Below are 20,561 nucleotides of genomic sequence, written 5' to 3'. Positions count from 1 at the left end.
AGATTAGAAGAGAGATGAATCAACAGCGGGCAGGAATGGGTCACCAGGGAAACTTGGAAAACAAGAATGGGCCCAGGAGGGCATAGCTGGCACCTACTGAGCACCACGCCCAATCCCTGACCACTCACCTCCTCGGTCTCGTACATGGTCCGTTTGGAGGAGAAGGGGGAAGGCTCGGGCTGCTTCAACTCGCAGGGACTCTCTGCTGACGAGAGCTCCATTTCCTCGGCCTTTGTGAGGCTCAAGTCCCACTGGGGGTCACTAGCCTGGGGGTGGAGGGTCAGAGTGATTCTGCCGGGGAGAAAACAGCACTGGACAGGGTGCCGGGATATTCATGGTGGTTCAATTTCACGCATTTTGAAGGAAACATGGAGCCCCGCTGGAGAACACAGAGGGACTGGGCAAAACACCTCCTTCCTACCCTAAGCAGCCAGGGCAACATCCCAAGCCATCTTTAATATCCCCTGGACCACTCTCAAAGAAGGAGCATCAGTTGGAGCCGGCAGATTTCCTACAGCTTCCATCCCTTGTGCCTTAACCCCAACAGATTTTGAATCCTGTTTCCTTAAAAAGCTTCAAGACTGCCCCAGTTGCATTGTGAACAAACTCTGGATCTTTACTGAAATGATGCTATCATCAGCATAAGACTTTGTAGCATCTCTGTACTCCACGGGAGCACATTCCAGCACCTGAACAATGTGCTTATGACATAGACTAAGTAAGAGGTGCAAGTCCTGTGGTGTCCTTCTGTAACAATACTATTGTTCATGAAATACTGTTGACCAGCCTGGCCAGGGATTCTATTTTTTGGGGGGGGGAGGGGGGCATCATCCAGGCATGGAATTGGGGTCACTGTAGGTGGGCAGGTGGTGGTAAATTTCCTAAATTCTGCAGGGGGTTGTACTAGATGGCCATGTAGGTCCCTTCCAACTCTATGATTTTATGAAATGTGAACACAAAGCTGTACCCACAAGCTGTTGCTCAGAGGGGGACACAAAAGCCAAACTTACTTTGGGAGGACGTATTTTTTCTCTGTCCCTCTGGCCAACAAGTTGGGGGCTTTGCCAACCCGGAAGCAGGGCACCGACAGCTTCTCGCCATCTTCATACACACCTACAAACAGCAAGGGCAAGGGTCACATCCCCTCTGGGTCATCAATGGCAAGAAAGCTACTGCCTCCCCCCTTCCAAACCAAGGGCCTTCCTCAGACTTTCCATTCAACTCTTTGAGGCATGAACTTTGACATGGCTGCCATCATTTATATGGACATCCACTCCCAGGTATCTAATCTCCAGTTCCTTACTGGCCAACTGGTCAGCCCCCTCCTTTCTATTGAATGATGGCCGAAATAATAAATAAAAGAAAAAGAAAATTGTATTGCCAACCACAGTAGCTAGTTAAAATTCCTAAAACAAAAAGAGCATTTGGTTTACACACACACAGAAAAACCCCCAGTGATAGTCAATATTAAAAAAAAGCAGCAAAAGTATAAAGGCCATCTAATGGCAAAACATCACTGCAGTTTAAGAGTCAAAAGTTTTAAGGTAGCCAAAATCATCTGATGCCTTCCAGGATAAAACATATTGTGCTATCTTCTGGAAGCTAATTTGATGAATGCCAATATAAACAGTCTTAAAAGGCCTGTCGAACCTAATGAAGGGGGGAGAGAGATGGTTGAATGATTAATACTAGAAGAAGAGTTGGTTCTTATATGCCGCTTTTCCCTACTCGAAGGAGGCTCAAAGCGGCTTTCAGTCACTTTCCCATTCCTCTCCCCACAACAGACACCCTGTGGGGTGGGTGAGGCTGAGAGAGCCTTGATATCACTGCTTGGTCAGAACAGTTTTATCAGTGCCGTGGCGAGCCCAAGGTCACCCAGCTGGCTGCATGTGAGGGAGTGCAGAATCGAACGTGACATGCCAGAATAGAAGTCCGCACTCCTAACCACTACACCAAACTGGCTCTACTAACTATACAGCACCCAACCAAGTTACCCTGCACAGAATAAAGACAGTTATACTCCTTTTCTCTGCACCTCCCCATTTTATACCTGATTTATTATGGTATAAACTCCCACAAAGAGCCCACCTACAAATTGGCAGTTATAACTCAGTGATAACTCAGTAAACCTGGACAGGGTAAAGGAAAGACTGGAAGAATCCAATATAGTTCTTAGCGACCTCCACCCTATGATGAAAAGCACATGCAACAGTTTTAGAAATTCAGACACCCTTTCCATTCCCTGTTCTCACTCACCAATGGGAAAAAAATAAGAAGAGTTGTTTCTTATACAACGCTTTTCTCTATACCTGAAGGAGTCTCAAAGCGGCTTCCATTCGGCTTCCCTTTCCTCTCCCCACAACAGACACCCTGTGAGGGAGGTGAGGCTGAGAGAGCCCTGATATTCCTGTTCGGTCAAAACAGCTTTATCAGAGCCGTGGCGAGCCCAAGGTCACCCAGCTGGCTGCATGTGGGGGAGGAGTGGGGAATTAAACCTGGCTCGCCAGTTTAGAAGTCTGCACTCCTAACCACTACACCAATTTGGCTCTAAGACCAGACACTCAAGTGTACAGTAAACCAACCAATAGTGATCTTTCCTTAAAATGCAGTACTTCCTACCAGGAATACATCCTTAAGAGAAATCAAGAATCTAAACCTGACCCCACAAACCAAATGCATCTGCCACAACAACAAGTGTTACGTCCAGCAAGAGCCCGCAGAGAGGGGAGATGGTTGACTGAGCTACATCAAGCATCAATTCTAATGAGTGAATCCATCCTCTACATCAGGGATAGTCAACCTGGGGTCCTCCAGATGTTCATGGACTACAATTCCCATGAGCCCCTGCCAGCATGCCAGGACCCCAGGTTGACTACCCCTGCTCTACATCCTCTACAAAAGCTATAAGCAAGAAACTTGACCCTGGTTGTGGCCAGACCTCACCCGCCATTTTCTATTACAATCGTCATCCAGTTCAAAAAGCCTGCCGCCAGTCTCCTTCCTACTCCTTTTCTGCCACATAATTCGGAAAACTTGAATCGAAGCTATCAAAATCAAAAATGGAGCGGAGAATAAGAAAGATAAATCTTGGTTTAAATTTATAAGTTCATTCTTCCCCAACAACGGTTTAATCGATCTTTCTCTCTCCTCAAAGCACTCATCCCAACATATCGCTATGATTTTTTTTTTAATCATGCTTCTGATTGCAGGGGGAAGCTGAAACTTCCTCAGTTGCAACTTTTCTCAGCTCCTCTGCTAGGCCTGTGGCTTCCTTGCTAAGATGCATCCAGGAAGGCCAACAATAACATGGCGAAGAACAGAAGACACAAACGAAGACAGGAGGGCTGCTCACCTGATTTGTTACTCAGCATGAGGAAGGTCTTGCTGTTCTCCACAGCACCAAAGCACAGTCCACCCCCACCCTCAAAAAGCCCAAGGATTAGAAACTGGAGCCCCACCACCCTCCCCTTCGGCAGTTTCATCAGGCACTTTCCACAACACAAGATTCATCACGGGATGCTGGGATAAAACCTCTAGCTGCACTGAACCTAGGCTGTTATAAAGAATCTGCAGGTGTCTTCCTGCAGTCACTGGGAGGGGGAGAGAAAACCCTGTCTGGGAGGAGTCCAGGCCAGTTCTTACCGTGCACGTTGCTAAAGGTGGTATCGAGCCGGGTAGAACCAGCAGGCCCAAGCTCCATGCCCAGCTCGAGATCTGCCAAGTCCAGCCGCAAGCTCTCCTTGCGCACTGCCTTCTCCGTCCAGGGCCGCCTCTCGGACCACACCCGCAGGTCTGGAATTGGGAACTGCATCCGCAGAGTGGCCTTGGGCGCCGTCAGCTGCACGCTCGTCTGCCATTCTGCAGCAAGGGGAGAATCTGCCTGGCACCCAGCCAGAGGGGAAAGAGGGGAAGCAACGGTTGAGAAGACCCTTTCCAAGGGGAGACGCCATGGCCTCAGTCTGCTCTGGGCACCGAACCCTCCCCCCTTACCAAGTGGGCCTCGACAGGAGGGGCAGGAGACCAGGTGGGGACGGTTGGCTCCGTGGCCCAGTGCAGAAGGGAGCACAGCCGGTCGAGAGTCCCCAAATCCACATCTGAGCAGAAATCGGCCAGTTCAGCCACCAGCTCCACGGTGTGTTTGGCAGTAGCTTTGGCAAGACGGCTCTGGGGGGGAAAACACCAAAAGGGTCACAGAGGAGGGCTGGTCCCTTCTGTTCAAACTGGGCTGCTACCCTCCCAGAGGCCCTTCAGTTGGCGGGCTGCTGGTTTTCATGCCGGGTTTAGAGACAGCTCTCCTTCACAGACATTTATGGGGACACCTCTGCTGTCATTTGAAAAAAAAAATTAATACAAAAACTTTTTAAAAACGAACCTTTTGCAACAAAATTAAAAATATTGTAAAGCAAAAGAACTCAACAATTCCAAAATTTACTCACTTAACTGTCAACCCTACTAGTATTTTTCCAATTATGACAAGGGACGGTGGGCACGACTACAAAATGGCCGCCACAGAAGGCGAAAGCAAACACAAAATGTCAGAGAGTGAGGTAATGGTTAAATCGAATAGCAACTCTTCAAACACTGCAGGCAAAATCTGATGTCACCCATCCCATCAATCCAGAGAAGGGAATTCACCCAACTGTTGAAAGGGCAGCCGTGCCTGAAGTGGTCTTGGAGCATGGGCTTCTGTGCTCACTCAGAGATCCAGTAAAGCAGGGGCAGTCAAACCGCGGCCCTTGAGAGGTCCATGGACTACAATTCCCATGAGCCCCTGCCAGCGAATGCTGGCAGGGGCTCATGGGAATTGTAGTCCATGGACTTCTGGAGGGCCGCGGTTTGACTGCCCGTGCACTAAAGGATGCCGTGAGGCAAGATCAGCATTCTTAAACTATCAAGAGACTAGAGTAGGCTTTCTCAACCAGGGTTAGTTGAAAACCCTGGGGTTTATTGACAGCCCTTGAATGGTTTCCCGAATGGATGGGCATGTGTGTGTGTGTGTGTGTGTATATATATATTTAAATAAATAAATACATTTAAATAAGTTAGAAATGCAGACTTCTAATCTGGCATGCCGGGTTCGATCTTGCACTCCCCCCCACATGCAGCCAGCTGGGTGACCTTGGGCTCGCCATGGCATGGATAAAACTGTTCTGACCAAGCAGGAATATCAGAGATCTCTCAGCCTCACCCGCCTCACAGGGTGTCTGTTGTGGGGAGAGGAAAGGGAAGGTGACTGGAAGCCGCTTTGAGCCTCCTTTGGGTAGCGAAAAGCGGCATATAAGAACCAACTCTTCTTCTTCTTCTTCTATTAAACATTTATTGGGTGATACGGCATGTGTCCTACCTCCTTCCCAAAATGGCCAATGATGGGCCTGGAGGTGGTGGGAAGGGGAGGGGTTCTGGCCTACGCTTCCCAACCATATTCTGCACGATCGTGCCACTTCTGGGGTTTCTGGAAGCCTAAAGAATGTTTCAGGGGCTCCTCATGGTAAGAAATTTGAAAAAGGCTGGAGTAGAGTGTGCACGGAGCACAAAGTTGGCTACCTGGATCCAATGCATGCATACCCTCTTCACAGGCTGTGTGGGAACATCATGTTAACCCTGAGTGCCACAATGGTTTCTTTTGCCTCCAGCCTGCCTCACAGCTGGAAAGGAAGACCAATGGAAGGGAGGAGGGGACCAGACTGAGTGCTGCCAGTCACCCTAGAGGAGAAGCAGCACATTTCTATATTCAGTCTCACCCCACACCCATAAACTGGAGGGACTCAGCCCTCAACCCACTTAATAAGGAAACTGTCCCATCCTTATACCCCATCAATGAAGAAGTCTTGTTCGATCCATGGACCTATGAACAAATCCACAGGAGATGTGCCAGCATCCCTTGCTGCTCACTTGACAGCTCTCACCTTTGAGGAAGGTAGTTTCTTTGAGTGCTTGGAGCGGACGTGGGCGCAAGGCCGAGGTGACTGGCTGTACGGAAAGGCACTGGGGACGGTGAAGACCAGCAGCTGAGAAGTAAACCAGAGAAGCAGTAACAGTTGACGGGAAGGTGTTCTTCAGGTGAAGGGAAAAGGGGAAGTTTCATGTAGCTGCCTACTCCCCCTACTTCCACCACAAATGCAACGAGTTCAGTCTCTCCTCACCTCTGTGTACTCCGGCTTTGCCTGCACGCTGCTTTCTGGCCAGAGGCACTCCAAAATCTCCAGCAACCCAAAGGACGTATCCCAGCTGAACATCTTCAGCCGGCCAGTGGCTTTGTGCTCACAGCTTATCTGGACAGCAGCCCCGGTTAGCCTGAAAAGCAATCCAAGATGGCAAAACTCAGTTTTGGGAAGGGGCAGAGAAGAGGCAAGAAGGAAACGGCGAAAGTTCTGGGATGTTCCTTGCCTCTGGCTGTTAACAGACAAGCTGCAGATCACAGCAAATCTTGTGTCAGAAACACAACAGAAGCGTTTACTCAGCCTCTTGGGAATGCATGTCTATGCTCTGAATTGCAGCTCAACTGCAGAAGGGCACAAGGGCTGGATGAGGGGTGAGTAACTGAGCTTGGGCTTTAGCACATACCTGATGTTGCTGAACGGACAGGCCACCTCAAAACACCGGCGCAAAGGCTGGAAGTCCCGGCCTCCAAAGGCAGAGTCCTTCAGGCCACCCAACTGGGAGAAGAAACGTTGAGCCTGCTGAAGGCAGGACGGAGTGGGAGGGGCAGTCTCCTGGGACTGGTGCAGCAGCGTCACAGTGAGCCCCCCCATCGTCACCCGCAACAGAGCTTCTGGCCGCTGACTCTCCACGGAGGGCGGAGGTGGACGGGTGGCTTTGCCTGAAAGATGGAGGAGAACTTTTGAATAGGCACAACCAACCCCCTGCTGCTCTAGACGTCTGCCATAGGGATGCCAACCTCTGGTGGAACCTGGAGATCCTCTGGAATTACAGCTCCTCTCCTCTCCAGATTACAGAGATCAGTTCTCATGGAGGATATGGATGCTTTCAAGGGTGGACTTTATTTATTTTCGCATTGTACCCTACAAAGGTCCCTGCCCTTCCCAGCCTCCATCTCCAAATCTCGTTTCCCAACTTAGAACTGGCAACCTTATTCCCCTATAGGAGGGGTATACTGTCCTACTGTCAGGATTCCTCCAGTTAGCAGCTGTGCACAAGCTCACAACGAAAGGAAGGATATCCCCCTTGTCAGTCCTGCAGAAAGCCATTCCACAGAGCAACAACTGGGGTTGCTTCTGAAGAAGAAAGTGGCAGCTCACCAGCCCAGGTGGCAAATGGACGGCTACATTCAACCAACACTGCCCGTTTCAACCTCGCTTCTGTTCCTAAGGTGGCTTTGAAAGTAGGGAGATGCTGGCAGCGTTCTCAAGTCCTCCACACCTAGGGTTTCTATAAAGGACCCAGTTCAGCAACTGCCTTGGCATGGGGGAAATATTTATGCATGGGGTTGTCTGGATTATTTTTTACCACAGCTGCCCAATGGATAGGATCGACTGCATGCCACTGGAAACCACAGCTGGCCTCCGCAGCAGGAGTAAAAAACTTCAATAGCACCTCCAGTCATGTGAAGTGCTTAGCCCCCCCCCCCACACATGGCCAAAGCCAGGGTAGTACTGTAGCCTTTGTTTTTTCTGTGTCCGAGGTAAAACTTTCATAGCTAGGGTGGAACATTAAGGGCACTGATAGCTTTAAAGCAGTCAGGGGCAGGGGGGAATGCCTGGTATGTTACTATAACAGGGAATGAGAGAGAAGTTATTAAAAGTTGGCCCTTTCTTCCGCTTGAGAGCAGAAGTGTGTGCATACTTCCATCGGCAAGTTCTCAAAATGGCACCTGGACAGAAGCCTTGGCAACAGAATGATGAGTTCACACTAATTAGCAGATTAGCCCAATGCAAAGCAGAAGCTAGACAGCCCTAATTAGCATTAAGAGCTGATTCATTGTTGCTAATAAGTTCTGTCCAACTGGCTCAGCCAAGAACTATAAAAGGTTGCAGTCTCTGTGGTGCCAGAAGGAATGCCGGCTTCCCGCATGGGTCTTTCCTGCCCCACCATTCGAACCTCCATCCTGGAGGTCTTGTACCCTAACTCCTCCTTTCCACTGCTGCTCAGTCTTTGCAGAGAATCAGGGAAGAGTATTAGCCTTTCTTCTCCCTCCCACCTTTCCATAGTGGAAACCCATCTCACTTGGTATCTTGTGGAGGCATGGCAAGGTAGCAGCAAAGGGTGACTGTTCATAGCGCCTGGGACTACTCAGGATCAGCTGTGGGAGACAGAGAGAGAGTTCAACAGTGTGTAGTGTCCTGTCAAGTTTCTAATAAGCAGACTCTTTGGTGCAAAAGAAATCTCTTTATTGAGGGAATTAGGCGAACAGGAACAAGGAGTTCCTTGCTTAATTTGATTTGCAATTAAGCTAGCATATCTACATGGCTACCCACAGACTCTCCATTCCCCCCCCCCAATTTGAATCATGGCATGCAAATTAATTGCCAGGTGCAAAAGATCTTCCCACACTAAAGCCCATGTAAGCAGTGCTAGATGATACAACCTTCCAAGCAGACTACCTCAAGGTCAAGGCAAGAAGATATCATGGAGGAAAAGTTCTGAGATAATTTATAGGTTATTTATATAATTTAATGGTTGGATACACACTTTTCTTGGATGCTTTGGGCTGATCCTGCGTTGAGCAGGGGGTTGGACTAGATCAATGGTCCCCAACCCCCGGTCGGGGGACTGGTAGCGGTCCGGGGATCAGTCAGTACCGGGCCGCGACTCCTCCTCGTCCTCCTCCCCGATTGCTGCCTCGGGTGCCCTCCACTCTGCCGCCGGCTCACCACTGGTGCTCTCCAGCAGTCGCCATGGCTGCAGCTCCCCCTCGTGGCACTGCACAGCGGCTGCTGGCAGTGCCCCCCAGCGGGCAGCGGGAAATCAGGGGTACCAGCAGGAAAGTAAGTGGAGCAGGGGCTCAGGTGGTGTCAGCGACTTCCCTCGGCAAAAGACTACCCCCTCCCCCCCGGGCCTCAGTAAAATTGTCAAGCATTGACTGGTCCCCAGTGATAAAAAGGTTGGGGATCACTGGACTAGATGACCTGTATGGCCCCTTCCAACTCTATGATTCTATTACAGAGTTAATTGGGGTCAAGAAAACTAAAGAGCATGAAGCCGTCTCATGACAGAACCAAAGAAATATGCTAAGATTGCCAGGTTAATAAAACATCAGAACAATGCATGACAATCCTTACATGTCAAGAACAGGAACTTGTGAACAGGATCTTGACAGGGTGATGCAACATCCCCACTAGAAGCTGCATTACAGGGAAGGGAGGAGTAGGCACTGCCCAATATTTGTGGACAGAAGGCGGGGACAGGGTAGGGACTATTGTCTGCAGCAGGGATGGTCAAACCGTGGCTCCCCAGATGTCCATGGACTACATGCTGGCAGGGGCTCATGGGAATTGTAGTCTGTGCCCATCTGTAGAGCCTCAGTTTGGCCACCCCGGGTCTGCAGCCTGACGTTGAGACTAGCAGAATTTCCTGATTTTAGCCTAATGGCATTCAAGAAAAAAATATATACAAGCCACAAGCAGCTCAAAGCCTTCTGAAGATCCCACGGGAAGGGAGCAGACTGAAGCCCCAGGGTGTGGCACGAGCTCTTACCCCTGGTGTGAAGGCTGGAGCCTGAAGGCGGCTGGTGCTAAAGTCACTGTGGGTGGAGGAGTCCAGGTCAACATCTGAGAGTTCGCTGACTGAGCGCACAGAGGTCACGCTGCTCGTCATGGGCGCCATGGAGAAGAACATCTCTGAAAGGCAAGGTCAGATTTGCAGCAAGGAGCTTAGACGGCGGCCAGCTCCGCCATTCAAGGGGGCTGCTGACCAAGCGGGGCGTACCCGGAGCAGAAAAGAGGGACCGTAACAAAATGTTTAGAGCCTTTGCACAGAATTCATGCTGGACATCAAGAGCTTCTCAAGTGAAGTCATCCGTCAGGATTACTGACGACACTGAGCAAAATAGAAAAAAGTTCAGGTCTTGCTAGGGACAATGACCATTTTCTACCCTCAGCCTGTAGGCAGCATAAGACAGCTCAACCTGGGGTGCATGGAACAGAAGGGACAAGAATTCTGCCAGCAAAAAAATGGGGGTGATCACACACCAGAGTCATTAAGAACACCTTCACTGCTGTTGCTACATTTAATTAGTAAACTAAAGAGCCAATGGAGGAAATGAAGACCAGTATGCCATGGGGGTTCAGGAAGGCAGAAGTAGTAGGGAGGGCACAGAAGGACGATGCATCCCCACAGGCTCAAGCTCACCTCCATTTCCCAGTGTGATGCAACTCTCTCCTTCCTCCAGGCGTGTGGCAGCAGTCCCCAACCCCGAATGCAACTGCTGACTGAGGTCCTGCTCTATTAGCTTCAGGTCCTCAGAGTCAAGAGGGCGACTTTTGCTTAGCTGTTCCCGCAGGACGCCAGAATCTGGGAGAGAAAGGAAGGTCATGGGAGTGAGATGGAACAAAAGAGGATGGGAACAGCTGTAACCATCTAAAGAATTGGGTGGTGGGCCGGGTGGAAGCCGCCCCCAATGATTTGCCTGTTATTTCACATGAGCCACCTTGGGTCCTTGTGGATCAAAAGGCAGGGTAGCAATTACGCAAACAAGGAGAAGGGCCCTTGTCTCATGCTGTGGGGGTCTTATGCTCCGGGGAATCAAGTCAGCCCTCTAAGGCTTTAACCATCCCCTTGCCCCTTGCAGGATAGTTCCAGCCTTGCCAGAATGGAAGCCAAAACCTGCAAGTGGGTTGCCACTGGCTTCCTATAACCGCCTCCTGCCCAGGCTCACCTGAGAGATTCAGAGAAGACAGAAGGTCTAGCAAGTGCAAGATTTGACGGGGGGAGAGCAGGAGATGAAGGGACCCCATCTTGCCATCCAGCTCCAGCTGTGGAGACAGACAGCACTGCTCCAGTTCAAAGAATCCCCTTCACCAACCTGGCTCAAATTCTAGTGGCAATGTGCTGGGAACAGCCAGAAGCCGGGACTCCCAGCAGCCAGGACCTGGTACTGTATTGCCTGTACCACAAGTGCTCTGTTTTTAGCCTACACTTTGGAGACACAGGGATGTGATTCAGGGGCTCTGCCTTGGTGAACTGCCAGCCGTGCCACCTCCCTCCTATAAGATGACCCCAAGGACCAATCCTCGTCTGCCAGATCCCACTGAATCGATCCTCAGATCTTGCACGTCTATCTAAGCAACCTAGACGGCGTGTACAAAAATTATGCTTCCCAACCATACTCTGCAAAAACACAAGCACTTCTGGGGCTTCTTGAAGCCTGAAGAATGTTTCAGTGGGTTCTCAATGGTAAAGAAATTAAGAAAAGCTGCCTTAGAGACTCACAAGATTTTCTGGGTAGAAGTTTTTGAGAGACAAAGTTCCCTTCGACAGATATTTCTAAGGTGCTGCTAGACTCTAATCTAGCTCTTATACGACCAAATTCCTTGTTAGTCTAGGAAAACTGGGAGGGAGGATGTCCCCTGCTTCAAGACCGGTCTTTAAAAGCCAAACATGGCGACCTCTAATCTGGAGAACCAGACTTGATTCTCCAGTCTTCCAGATGCGACCAGCTGGGTGACCTTGAGCCAGTCACAGTTCTCTTGGAGCTTTCTCAGCCCCACCTACATCACAGAGTGTCTATTATGGGGAGAGGAAGGGTAGGCGATTGTAAGCTGCTTTGAGACCCTTTTGAGTAGTCAAAAACAGGAAACAAAAAACAGCCTTTTTTGGGAACAATCCCAAGGCACTGGGAATTTGGCACCAGCATACGGAAAGCACAGATGCCCAAGAGCTCTACGGGTTCTTTGACACACTGCCCAGTTACACAAAACAAAGCCAATAAATCTGTAGCCTCAGTTCCTTTCTTGCCCTTCTTCCAAGATTTTAACAGGATCCATGGATCTCTAGGATGGAGGTGAGATCCTGCTTTCAACAGATTGCAAGTATCTGTTTGACTGACCTTGGGTCCAGGGAAAGCCTCATTTTGCTTAAGCTTGATCCTCATTTCTGTGTACCCAGAGCAGCTGCCAATCTGAAGCAGAGGGGAGGCCATCTCCTCCTCTTCCCTCTGAGAGCCGGACGACTCCGCTGCCTCCTGGATTGGAGGGAGGGGACAAGGCATTCCTAAACACAGGGAGACGGCAGTCTGCAAGATCCCACCTCTCCTTGGCGCTGCTGCCCCTCCATGCTTTTGAGCTGAAGGGGCAGCCCCTTCCCACCCCCAGTCCTATGCCACTGAGGCTCTTGGAAGAGCTTCAACCCTCCCAAGACAAAGACCGCCCACAGGGCAATACCTTGGGGGCAGGGGATGGTGCACGAATACCACTGTCTCCACCACCATCTGTAAACTCCTCGTAGTAGAGTAAGATACCGCTCAACTGCAGGATCTTGTGCACAAAGGCTGGAGGCTGGTGGATGTTTACAGGCAGCATCTGTCCGGGATCCTTCACGGCTTCATCACAGTATTCTAGCCTGGGGGCAAATACAGAGAGAGAGAGGGAGGAGTCAGTGAGGAGGAACAGAACAAGCAAGGGACCCACAACTCAGCAGGCGGTGGGGCATTCCCAAGACAGTCTCTGTCCCTACTGTCTGGCATGCTCATCCTCCTTAAGAGACCATCACTTTTCCTTGAAGGCATGTTGGAGCACACTACTTTGAAAATACTAACACGTTCAGTATGCACACGGGCAGCCTGCTAACAATAAGTGCTTCATGCTGTCAAGCGAAGGTAGCCTAACAAATGCATCACATTCATCGGGTGAGCCAAAGCCACTTACTTTTTGATATGTACCTCCAGGGCCACGTTGCTCTGCGCCTCGTTTGGCGTGTGCTCTATTCGTACCACGGTGTCCAGGAAGGTCACCTCAATCCTTCGCAAGACTAGCAGAAAACAGAGAATGCCAAGAAATCACTAGGCACCCATGCAGGGCTACAAAAAGACATTCTACCCAGTGAATGTGCGGGTGGCCCTCCAGCACTTAAAGCCTCACCCAGTTGGGCAGCTGCCTGAGGAGGCCTGACCCCATCCCCCCGTTCAAGACTTATTCATAACAATGATGTACACGGATGTTAATTACAAACTAGAGCGTGTCTAGAGGAGGGCAACAAAGAGCTTGGTCTGTTTAGCCTGGAGAGGAGACGACTGAGAGGGGATCTGATAACCATCTCAAGTATTTAAAAGGCTGCCATATAGAGGATGGAACAGTTGTTCTCTCTTGCCCCAGAAGGACGGACCAGAACCAACGGGATGAAATTAATTCAAAGGAAATTCCATCTCAACATCCAGAAGAAGTTCCTGACAATTAGTTTCTCAGTAGAACAGGCTTCCTCGGGAGGTAGTGGGTTCTCCATCTTTGGACATTTTTAAACAGAGGCTGGATAGCCATATGACGGAGAGGCTGATTCTGTGAAGGCTTAAGAGGGTGGCGGGTTAGAATGGATGAGCGATAGGGTTATGAGTGTCCTGCATAATGCAGGGGGTTGGATGACCCATGAGGTCCCTTCTAGCTCTATGATTCTATATTTAATCTTTTTATATTTCCATTTATAGGCCACCTCTCTTGAGCCAGCTCTATGAGGCAGATTAATCTGCTAACAGGCAAGTGGCCCAAGGTCAACCTCAGCCCAGGTACATCTAACTCAGCCAAAGCCCAGATGTCAGCATATCTCCTGTATTCACTCACACCCTTTTGGGGAACTTACCAGTTTCTATGGTTTGGGCAAACATTTCAAGCCCCTCAAGAGGCTGGGGGGTATCTGAGGGCTCTTCAGCCTGCTCCTTCAGACACTCCTGCGCCAGTTGCATGCTTGTGGTCATACATGATGCCCAGCTCTGTGACTCTGAACCAGGGGGAGCTGCACGAACACAAAAGAGGAAAGGGGTGATTGGGTCATTGGTGGATGCAAGAAGCAACGCCCTGAAGACGGGGCAAATTTGGGGCAATCAGCCTTTGGGGCAGAAAGCCAGGTTGGAGAGACAGCATGAATGGGACTCTACTTTATCCTGCATCTGACTTCTTGGCCAGTTCACATTACGACCACTCAAGACAGGTAGTTCTGTTGGGAAGGCAGAAGCTAAGCAGTATTAAAAAAGGAACATATAAAATTCTGAAAAGGGCTCAGTCTCTGCCCCCAACCTTCACTACAAGGCTGGAATTAGGGCGAGGATCCAGATTTCCCCAACACAATCCAACAGCCGATGTCTCCCCATACGACCCCAAACCCATGCACCATCCCCATCACTGGCTCTCACCACTATGGTACTTTGGCCGGCAAGTAATCTGTAGACCGCTCACTTCCACAGTGCAGTTCTCAGTGACTAAGGCAGACCAGGGGATTGTGACGGCAATGCTGTCGATGAAGCCATCGACGATTTCCAGGGGGGCTCCAATGGACTCCAGGAACTCGTTCACGGACTGTAGTGAGAAGAGACTCAGCTGAAGGCAAGAACATGGCCCATCTTTCCAGCAGATCACCTGCATGGCAGCTGACAGGCCCACTGACAAGAACCCTTCCTGGGTCATCAAGCACCATGAGTCAACTTTAAGAGGCCCAGCAGGTATCAGGTGAGTAGGATGTTTGGCCCACAGGCTTGAGTGATGTCACCCATTGCTCACTGGAGGGCCCAAACACCAATCTGGATGCACCTAACTGCCAGGAACAGCAAGAGAGAAAAGGGAGGAGGCAAAATGAAGATGCCCACTCAACTGGTGCTATGGTTTTACAGAATTGTATTTGTACTGCAAGCTCAATGCTGTGTTCAGTTGCCAGGAGATTTCTGACCCCGTGGTAAGCAGGCCCAGAGTTACATTGCTTTAGCAAGGCTGCTGCCTCATGTGCCCTCCCCAACCATGCCCATGGATCAAGATTTAATATTGGGTCTGTCATAGTGCAATTCATAGTTGCCAACATGACCTCAGCGCAAGCAAATACTGCAGCTGACTTCAGGTCAGTAAAAACCACCTGTTTTGATGGGCATTTGTAGCAAGTGCCATCTAGTCACAGCCAGCTTACAGCAATCCCATCAGGTTTTCAATGCAAGAGACTTCAGAAACGGTCTACCAGTGCAAGTCACAAAAAGTAACCCTAGACTTCCTTGGTGGGCTCCCATCCAAGTACTGACCCTGCTTTGCTTCTGAGATCCAGTAATTGTGAAAACTAAAGTCTGTGGGGTCTTGTATGGGTTAAAAAAAAGTTTCCTCAAGCATCACCCTACCTTCCACAACCTTAAAATTTAAACACAGTGATTGGTTTAATCATGAGTGGTCTGACAGACACCCACAGAAGACAAAGTCCACCATAACCCTTATCTTCTGTGTACTGTGGCAAGTGGAAGCCACATTTCCCTCCTGCATACAAAGAACACTTGGCTAAGCTCAGGGAGATTATGGTGCTTCACAAGTTGTTATTGCTGTTAGGTGCGAAATCGTGTTCAACCCATCGCGACCCCATGGACAATGATCCTCCAAGGCCTTCCTGTCCTCTACCATTCCCCAGAGTCCATTTAAGCTCCCACCAACTGCTTCAGTAACTCCATCCAGCCACCTCATGGAAACTCTATGGACAGTTCCAAGTTAGCCCAATGCAAACAACTATGTCTCAAAATCAAAGCCAGTTAGTATTTTTTTTTCTTTTGGTTTTCTTTCTTCCCTTACCTACAGTCGCTAGGGAGAAAAAATAAAATACAGCCTGCCTCAACGCGGGCATGTTTTCATTACGAGTGATCCGTACGTCATGTAATATTTTAGAAGAGATATTTCGAAATGCATTTTTGTAAAGTTAAACATACTGTCAAACTTAATGGACCCTCTGTTAGTTTAAAAACTATTTTATTCCAAGATATCCCCTTCCATCCTCCCCCAACCAAAGACTGCCAGCCTCTTGAGCTTCATGTCATTCACAAAACTGTGTGCTACAATGGTAAAGGTATCCCCTGTGCAAGCACCGGGTCATGTCTGACCCTTGGGGTGATGCCCTCCAGCGTTTTCATGGCAGACTCAATACGGGGTGGTTTGCCAGTGCCTTCCCCAGTCATTACCGTTTACCCCCAGCAAGCTGGGTACTCATTTTACCGACCTCAGAAGGATGGAGGGCTGAGTCAACCTTGAGCCGGCTGCTGTGATCGAACTCCCAGCCTCATGGGCAAAGCTTTCAGACGGCTGCCTTACCACTCTGCGCCACAAGAGGCTCCTCTAAAACAGCTCGATAAAAATGTTTTTAAAAGGACAGTTACATTTTATATCCCATGATGAGGATGAAGTCACTGACTAAGATGAAAAACTGACTTGGGAGTGTTGTAGGGCAGTGGTCCCCCACCTTTCTGAGGCTGGGGACCAGCAGGGCATCGGGCCACGCCCGCACAGCGGGCTGTGCCCGCGGGCAGCGCCCGCACGGGCCGCACATGCGAGATGCGCGGCCCGGCCCTGAGAAGTTTTTTACTGCAGGGGGGGCGGGGAGAGGGAGCCGCGGCCAGGTGCCATGGCCTTCGCGGCCCGGCACCGGGCCGCGGCCCGCAGGTTGGGGACCACTGTTGTAGGGTATGCTGGTTTAACAGCCCACTGAATTTAATTTCACCTTCCTGTTAAGCAAAGTCTTCTTAATAATTCTGACCAGTCTACAAGCTCTTGAGTCTCTACATTTGGAACCGCATGGATGTCACCCTAGTGCTGTATCACCAACCTCACACCAGGACTGGAAGTGAATGAGCCTCACTGTATAACTGGGAGTCTGAATGAGGAATTCTGGACAATTTCCCCCCCAGGCTGGGCCACTGACCAATTTAGTCACTAAATACTGTAAAGGTAAAGGTATCCCCTGTGCAAGCACCAGGTCATGTCTGACCCTTGATGATTTAGGTGAGGAATAGGGGTTAGCTTATTGCTGTGATGACAAGTGGGGTCAACCCCATATTTATTTATACAGTGGAACACTTTGGTTATAGCCTTAAAAATCAATAGCATATAGGATTATGTGTTGCGGCAACAATAATGGGGAGGTATGGTTGTTAACATATAAACCCAGAAGGATGAAAAATAAATGAGGCTGCTAAAGCCAAAGGAAATTTGTCAATGCTTGCTGGGTATTCCGCTACACTTTATTGTAGCTTACTGTTAATGAAAGGAAAGGAACACCTCCAGCACATGGCTCTAAGGCCCTCCAACCTAATGGAAGAAGAAGTTATCAACTGCTTAAAATTACCTACAAGTTAAGCTCCCAAGAAGGAATACCCTCTCCCTCTGGATCTGCCGATATACAGAGGCAGCCCAGGCAAAACAATGTGGGCAGGAGGTTGGAAAGCCAAGTACTACACAAATAGCAGGCATGCCAGCAAACAAGCCCCTGGCATGGTCCTCGGCCAAAGGAGCCAGCCAAGGTCTTCCACATGCAACATGGGATTTCGTATAGGAAAGCTAAGGACATGAACAGGAAGAGAGACAGACGCAGAAGGTCTCGTGGAAAGGCCAGCACCCAACACGCAGGCAATGACTTGCAGGGATAAGTTTACCCGGCTGGCCTTTCTCCAGGCTAGGGTGAGAGATCCAACAGAGCCAAGAGCTTAGAGAGCACCAGCCCCTCCCACTTCATCCTGTGAAAGGCTGAGTACAAGTACTCAGGATTCAAAATATTAATTGCTCCTGAACAATTGCCTCTCCTCTGCTTCAGCACTGACGACCACTGGCAAAACAGAACCCCAAGCATGCATTCAAAAGACACTTCTCAACAACTGCTATTGGAAGGGTCTCGAGGGGCAGCTAATCGACACCGAATCAGCTCCAGCATGTGCCTTTATTTCCTACTCTACAAACTGACCTCCCTGGAAAGCATCTGACCTTTGTAAGGGAGGCTTGTCCAGGGGTTGGTATGAAAAGTATACCTTCCCTTTTAAGCAGATTATTTCCCCCCCTCTTTGTCCTCCCTTAAAAATTAATCATGCAGTCCAATGTTTTCTACTTCCGTAGAACAGAAAATGAGTCCAAGGTAACCCACTGAGACTGTGGTAGAGCAAGAATTTGTGGCCAGATCCAAAGCCATGAAACTCTACACAGTGGCTTTGAACTGCTTGGTTAAGGGCAAGTAAAGCTAGTGTGGCATAGGAGATGGTGACTAAAGGGCAAAGAAAAGACAACAGTTACAGAGTTCACCACCTTTTACTGTGATTAGGAAGTTTTCCCAGAAGACCAGGTGCTTCCGACTCCCCCACACACCCAACCCTCTGGAAGTCTGTTTATCTCTGAGGAGTCTTCCTTACCCTGGATCACAGCCAGCAACAACACAGAACTCAGTAAACAGACTCTTGCAAAAGCTGGAGGCTACTGGAGGGAGGGGTTGTCATCAGTCAAAGATATTGGACACAACAGTCTTGGGGAGATTATTTATGATTCAATTTATAAAAAACTCCCCCCTACCCCGTTTGACAGGGTTGGGGCAGTTTTCAACAGTTTTATAATTTTATAGATATAAAATACAAAATCTTTATAAATATAAAAACATAAAATACTAGACATTCTTTAGCCACCAGTTTACTTGGTGAGTTCAGCAGAGCAGGGGGTCTCCTATAGGGAGGGGAAAACACAGAAAGGAGAGGAGGGAGACCCACAGTATATCTAGGCTGGTCTGGCCTCAACCATAGGTCTGAGCACCGTTTTGCTACTCTGCCAGGACCCAGATCTCCATTGGCAATTCATTCCACCAAAACGGCCCTGGCTCTAGATGAGGCCAGCTGAACATCTCTGGGGCCAGGGATCACCAACAAGTTAGTATTAGTTGAATGTTACATTCTTTGGGGCACATACTGGGAACATCTAAGGCTTAAAATCACATACCACCATTTGGGACTGAAGCACAGAGGGGTCAAGGCAGATATACCTTTTAGGGTACCTAGGGCTGTGCCATTGCACCTAACTACTCAGAGAATGCTTGTGTTTGTGTACCATCCCTCTTGGACTAGCAGTCATGGGGCGGTGAACATTTTAAATATACAATAACAGAATAAAAGTTATGTTAATAAAACAATATAGAACATCTAAAATTTAGAACATCTAATTTAGAAAGCTATAATTTCCATTTGGCAGTTGTACACTGGAGACAGGAAAAGCTTAAAGGTGTACTGTTTCCCGTTCCTAGCCAGCACCATCAAATCAGGTATGCAGGTGGCCTAGGAGTTCTCCCGTCTCCTCACCAACCCAAATTCAGCATCTCGTCCCCACCAGAGTTTCTTTTCAGGACAAGTATAAAAAAAACATGGGGAGGACTATCTGCCTACCTCCCCCCTGTGCCATCAGTGCACAATTGGGACACCTACTCCTCAGTTGTTATTTTGGCTGCAGCAACTCATGGAATGACTCCGGCACGCCCTGTGGTGCTGCAACTCCACAGGATGGCTGTGGGTGTAAAGAGGGCAATTAAAGGGCACCTGGAGGCCAATAGAAGGAGCAATAGGGAGACAGAGCAATGGGGGCGGGGAAAGATGACTCCAGGGGAGGTCTGCAGCAATGCATAAGACAAGCAAACTTAGATGCAGCCACAGAAGGGGGTAGGGAGAAGAGATTGTTGACCGCAAGTCCTCTCCTGAGCCATAAGCAACCTCACCCTGACCCCTTGTGGCTGGCTTGTGTGAGAAGGCTGTAACAGAGAAGGCCTAGAAGCCAGTAATGGTGGCTGTTTGTTGACCCTGCAGGGCAACTTCCTGAAGCACCATACTGGACTGGACAACCCTGGACAGATCCAGCAAAGCCCCTCTTATATACTAGTAGGTTCTTGTGTACATAGTTAAGGAAGCCAACTAGGCTTGGAGGATGTCAGGTTAAGACAGCTCTGTCCCCTTCCCAGCCTAGCCTACCTGACAAGACTGTTGTGAGGATAAAAGGGGCGGGGAAAGGACCCTCTCAAGGAAATGATAAGGATGAACGTCATCTCTTTCTGGAACTGAAAATAAAGTGATGACTATACAGGGGGTTATGGGGACCTGGGGACTCTGGCTGAATTCCAGCGGGGGTAAAGGAGTGCTAAGCGAGCAACTTGAGCGCTCCCTTCGAGCTGGGTTGCCGGCTCTAGCGAGGCGGGACAGCCGACCAGGTGTATCCAGACCACCTCCAGCCTCGGGACTCGGCCTCAGTCGCGCCCCCTCCCCACACAACCGGGGCCAGCTCCGCTCTCTTGGTTGGCAGGCACGCATTCGGCCGGTGAAGCCGCCCCCCTAGAAGCCCCGCCACGCCTCCCTCACCCAGACATCGAGGTGGATGCGGCTGAGGCGGCCCGCACCGGCGTAGAGGTCGAGGCTGAGCTGCTCGAGGCCGAGTCGCTCCTCCAGGAAGTGGCCCAGGTAGTGCTGCAGCAGGTAACGGCAGGCGCGCTTCTTGATCGAGCTCGACCACGGGAAGAACCAGCGCGACATGGCTGGTTGGCTGGCTGGTCGGCTCGCTGCCGGAGCCGGCCCGTGCAGCAACCTCACGCGGCCGGCACGATCACTTGACTCCCCGGCTCAAAGCCCAGCTTCTTTCCTCCCAGGCCCAGCCCGA

The 20,561-nt window shown here is 49.9% G+C and overlaps 1 protein-coding gene across 1 annotated transcript in view; it reads right to left on the bottom strand.

Moving 5' to 3' along the window:
• The window catches only part of ATG2A (autophagy related 2A), a 39,903-nt gene extending 19,342 nt beyond the window's left edge, over positions 1 to 20,561 (bottom strand). The window contains exons 1-17 of the mRNA XM_077327466.1: positions 20,267 to 20,561; positions 14,297 to 14,459; positions 13,747 to 13,899; positions 12,822 to 12,924; positions 12,339 to 12,516; positions 12,005 to 12,139; positions 10,835 to 10,931; positions 10,309 to 10,470; positions 9,655 to 9,797; positions 8,185 to 8,260; positions 6,565 to 6,820; positions 6,144 to 6,294; positions 5,907 to 6,008; positions 3,991 to 4,164; positions 3,643 to 3,880; positions 1,011 to 1,113; positions 129 to 291 (exon numbers count right to left, since the gene is read on the bottom strand). Coding sequence (XP_077183581.1) covers positions 129 to 291; positions 1,011 to 1,113; positions 3,643 to 3,880; positions 3,991 to 4,164; positions 5,907 to 6,008; positions 6,144 to 6,294; positions 6,565 to 6,820; positions 8,185 to 8,260; positions 9,655 to 9,797; positions 10,309 to 10,470; positions 10,835 to 10,931; positions 12,005 to 12,139; positions 12,339 to 12,516; positions 12,822 to 12,924; positions 13,747 to 13,899; positions 14,297 to 14,459; positions 20,267 to 20,437 — 2,568 coding nt within the window. The 5' untranslated portion in view covers positions 20,438 to 20,561. The remainder of the gene's footprint in view (positions 1 to 128; positions 292 to 1,010; positions 1,114 to 3,642; positions 3,881 to 3,990; positions 4,165 to 5,906; positions 6,009 to 6,143; positions 6,295 to 6,564; positions 6,821 to 8,184; positions 8,261 to 9,654; positions 9,798 to 10,308; positions 10,471 to 10,834; positions 10,932 to 12,004; positions 12,140 to 12,338; positions 12,517 to 12,821; positions 12,925 to 13,746; positions 13,900 to 14,296; positions 14,460 to 20,266) is intronic.

This window comes from Paroedura picta, chromosome 1, assembly GCF_049243985.1.
Source record: "Paroedura picta isolate Pp20150507F chromosome 1, Ppicta_v3.0, whole genome shotgun sequence".
Classification (NCBI taxonomy): Eukaryota; Metazoa; Chordata; class Lepidosauria; order Squamata; family Gekkonidae; genus Paroedura; species Paroedura picta.
Note: the sequence above shows the minus strand (reverse complement) of the source record. Positions and strands in the feature narration are given on the sequence as shown.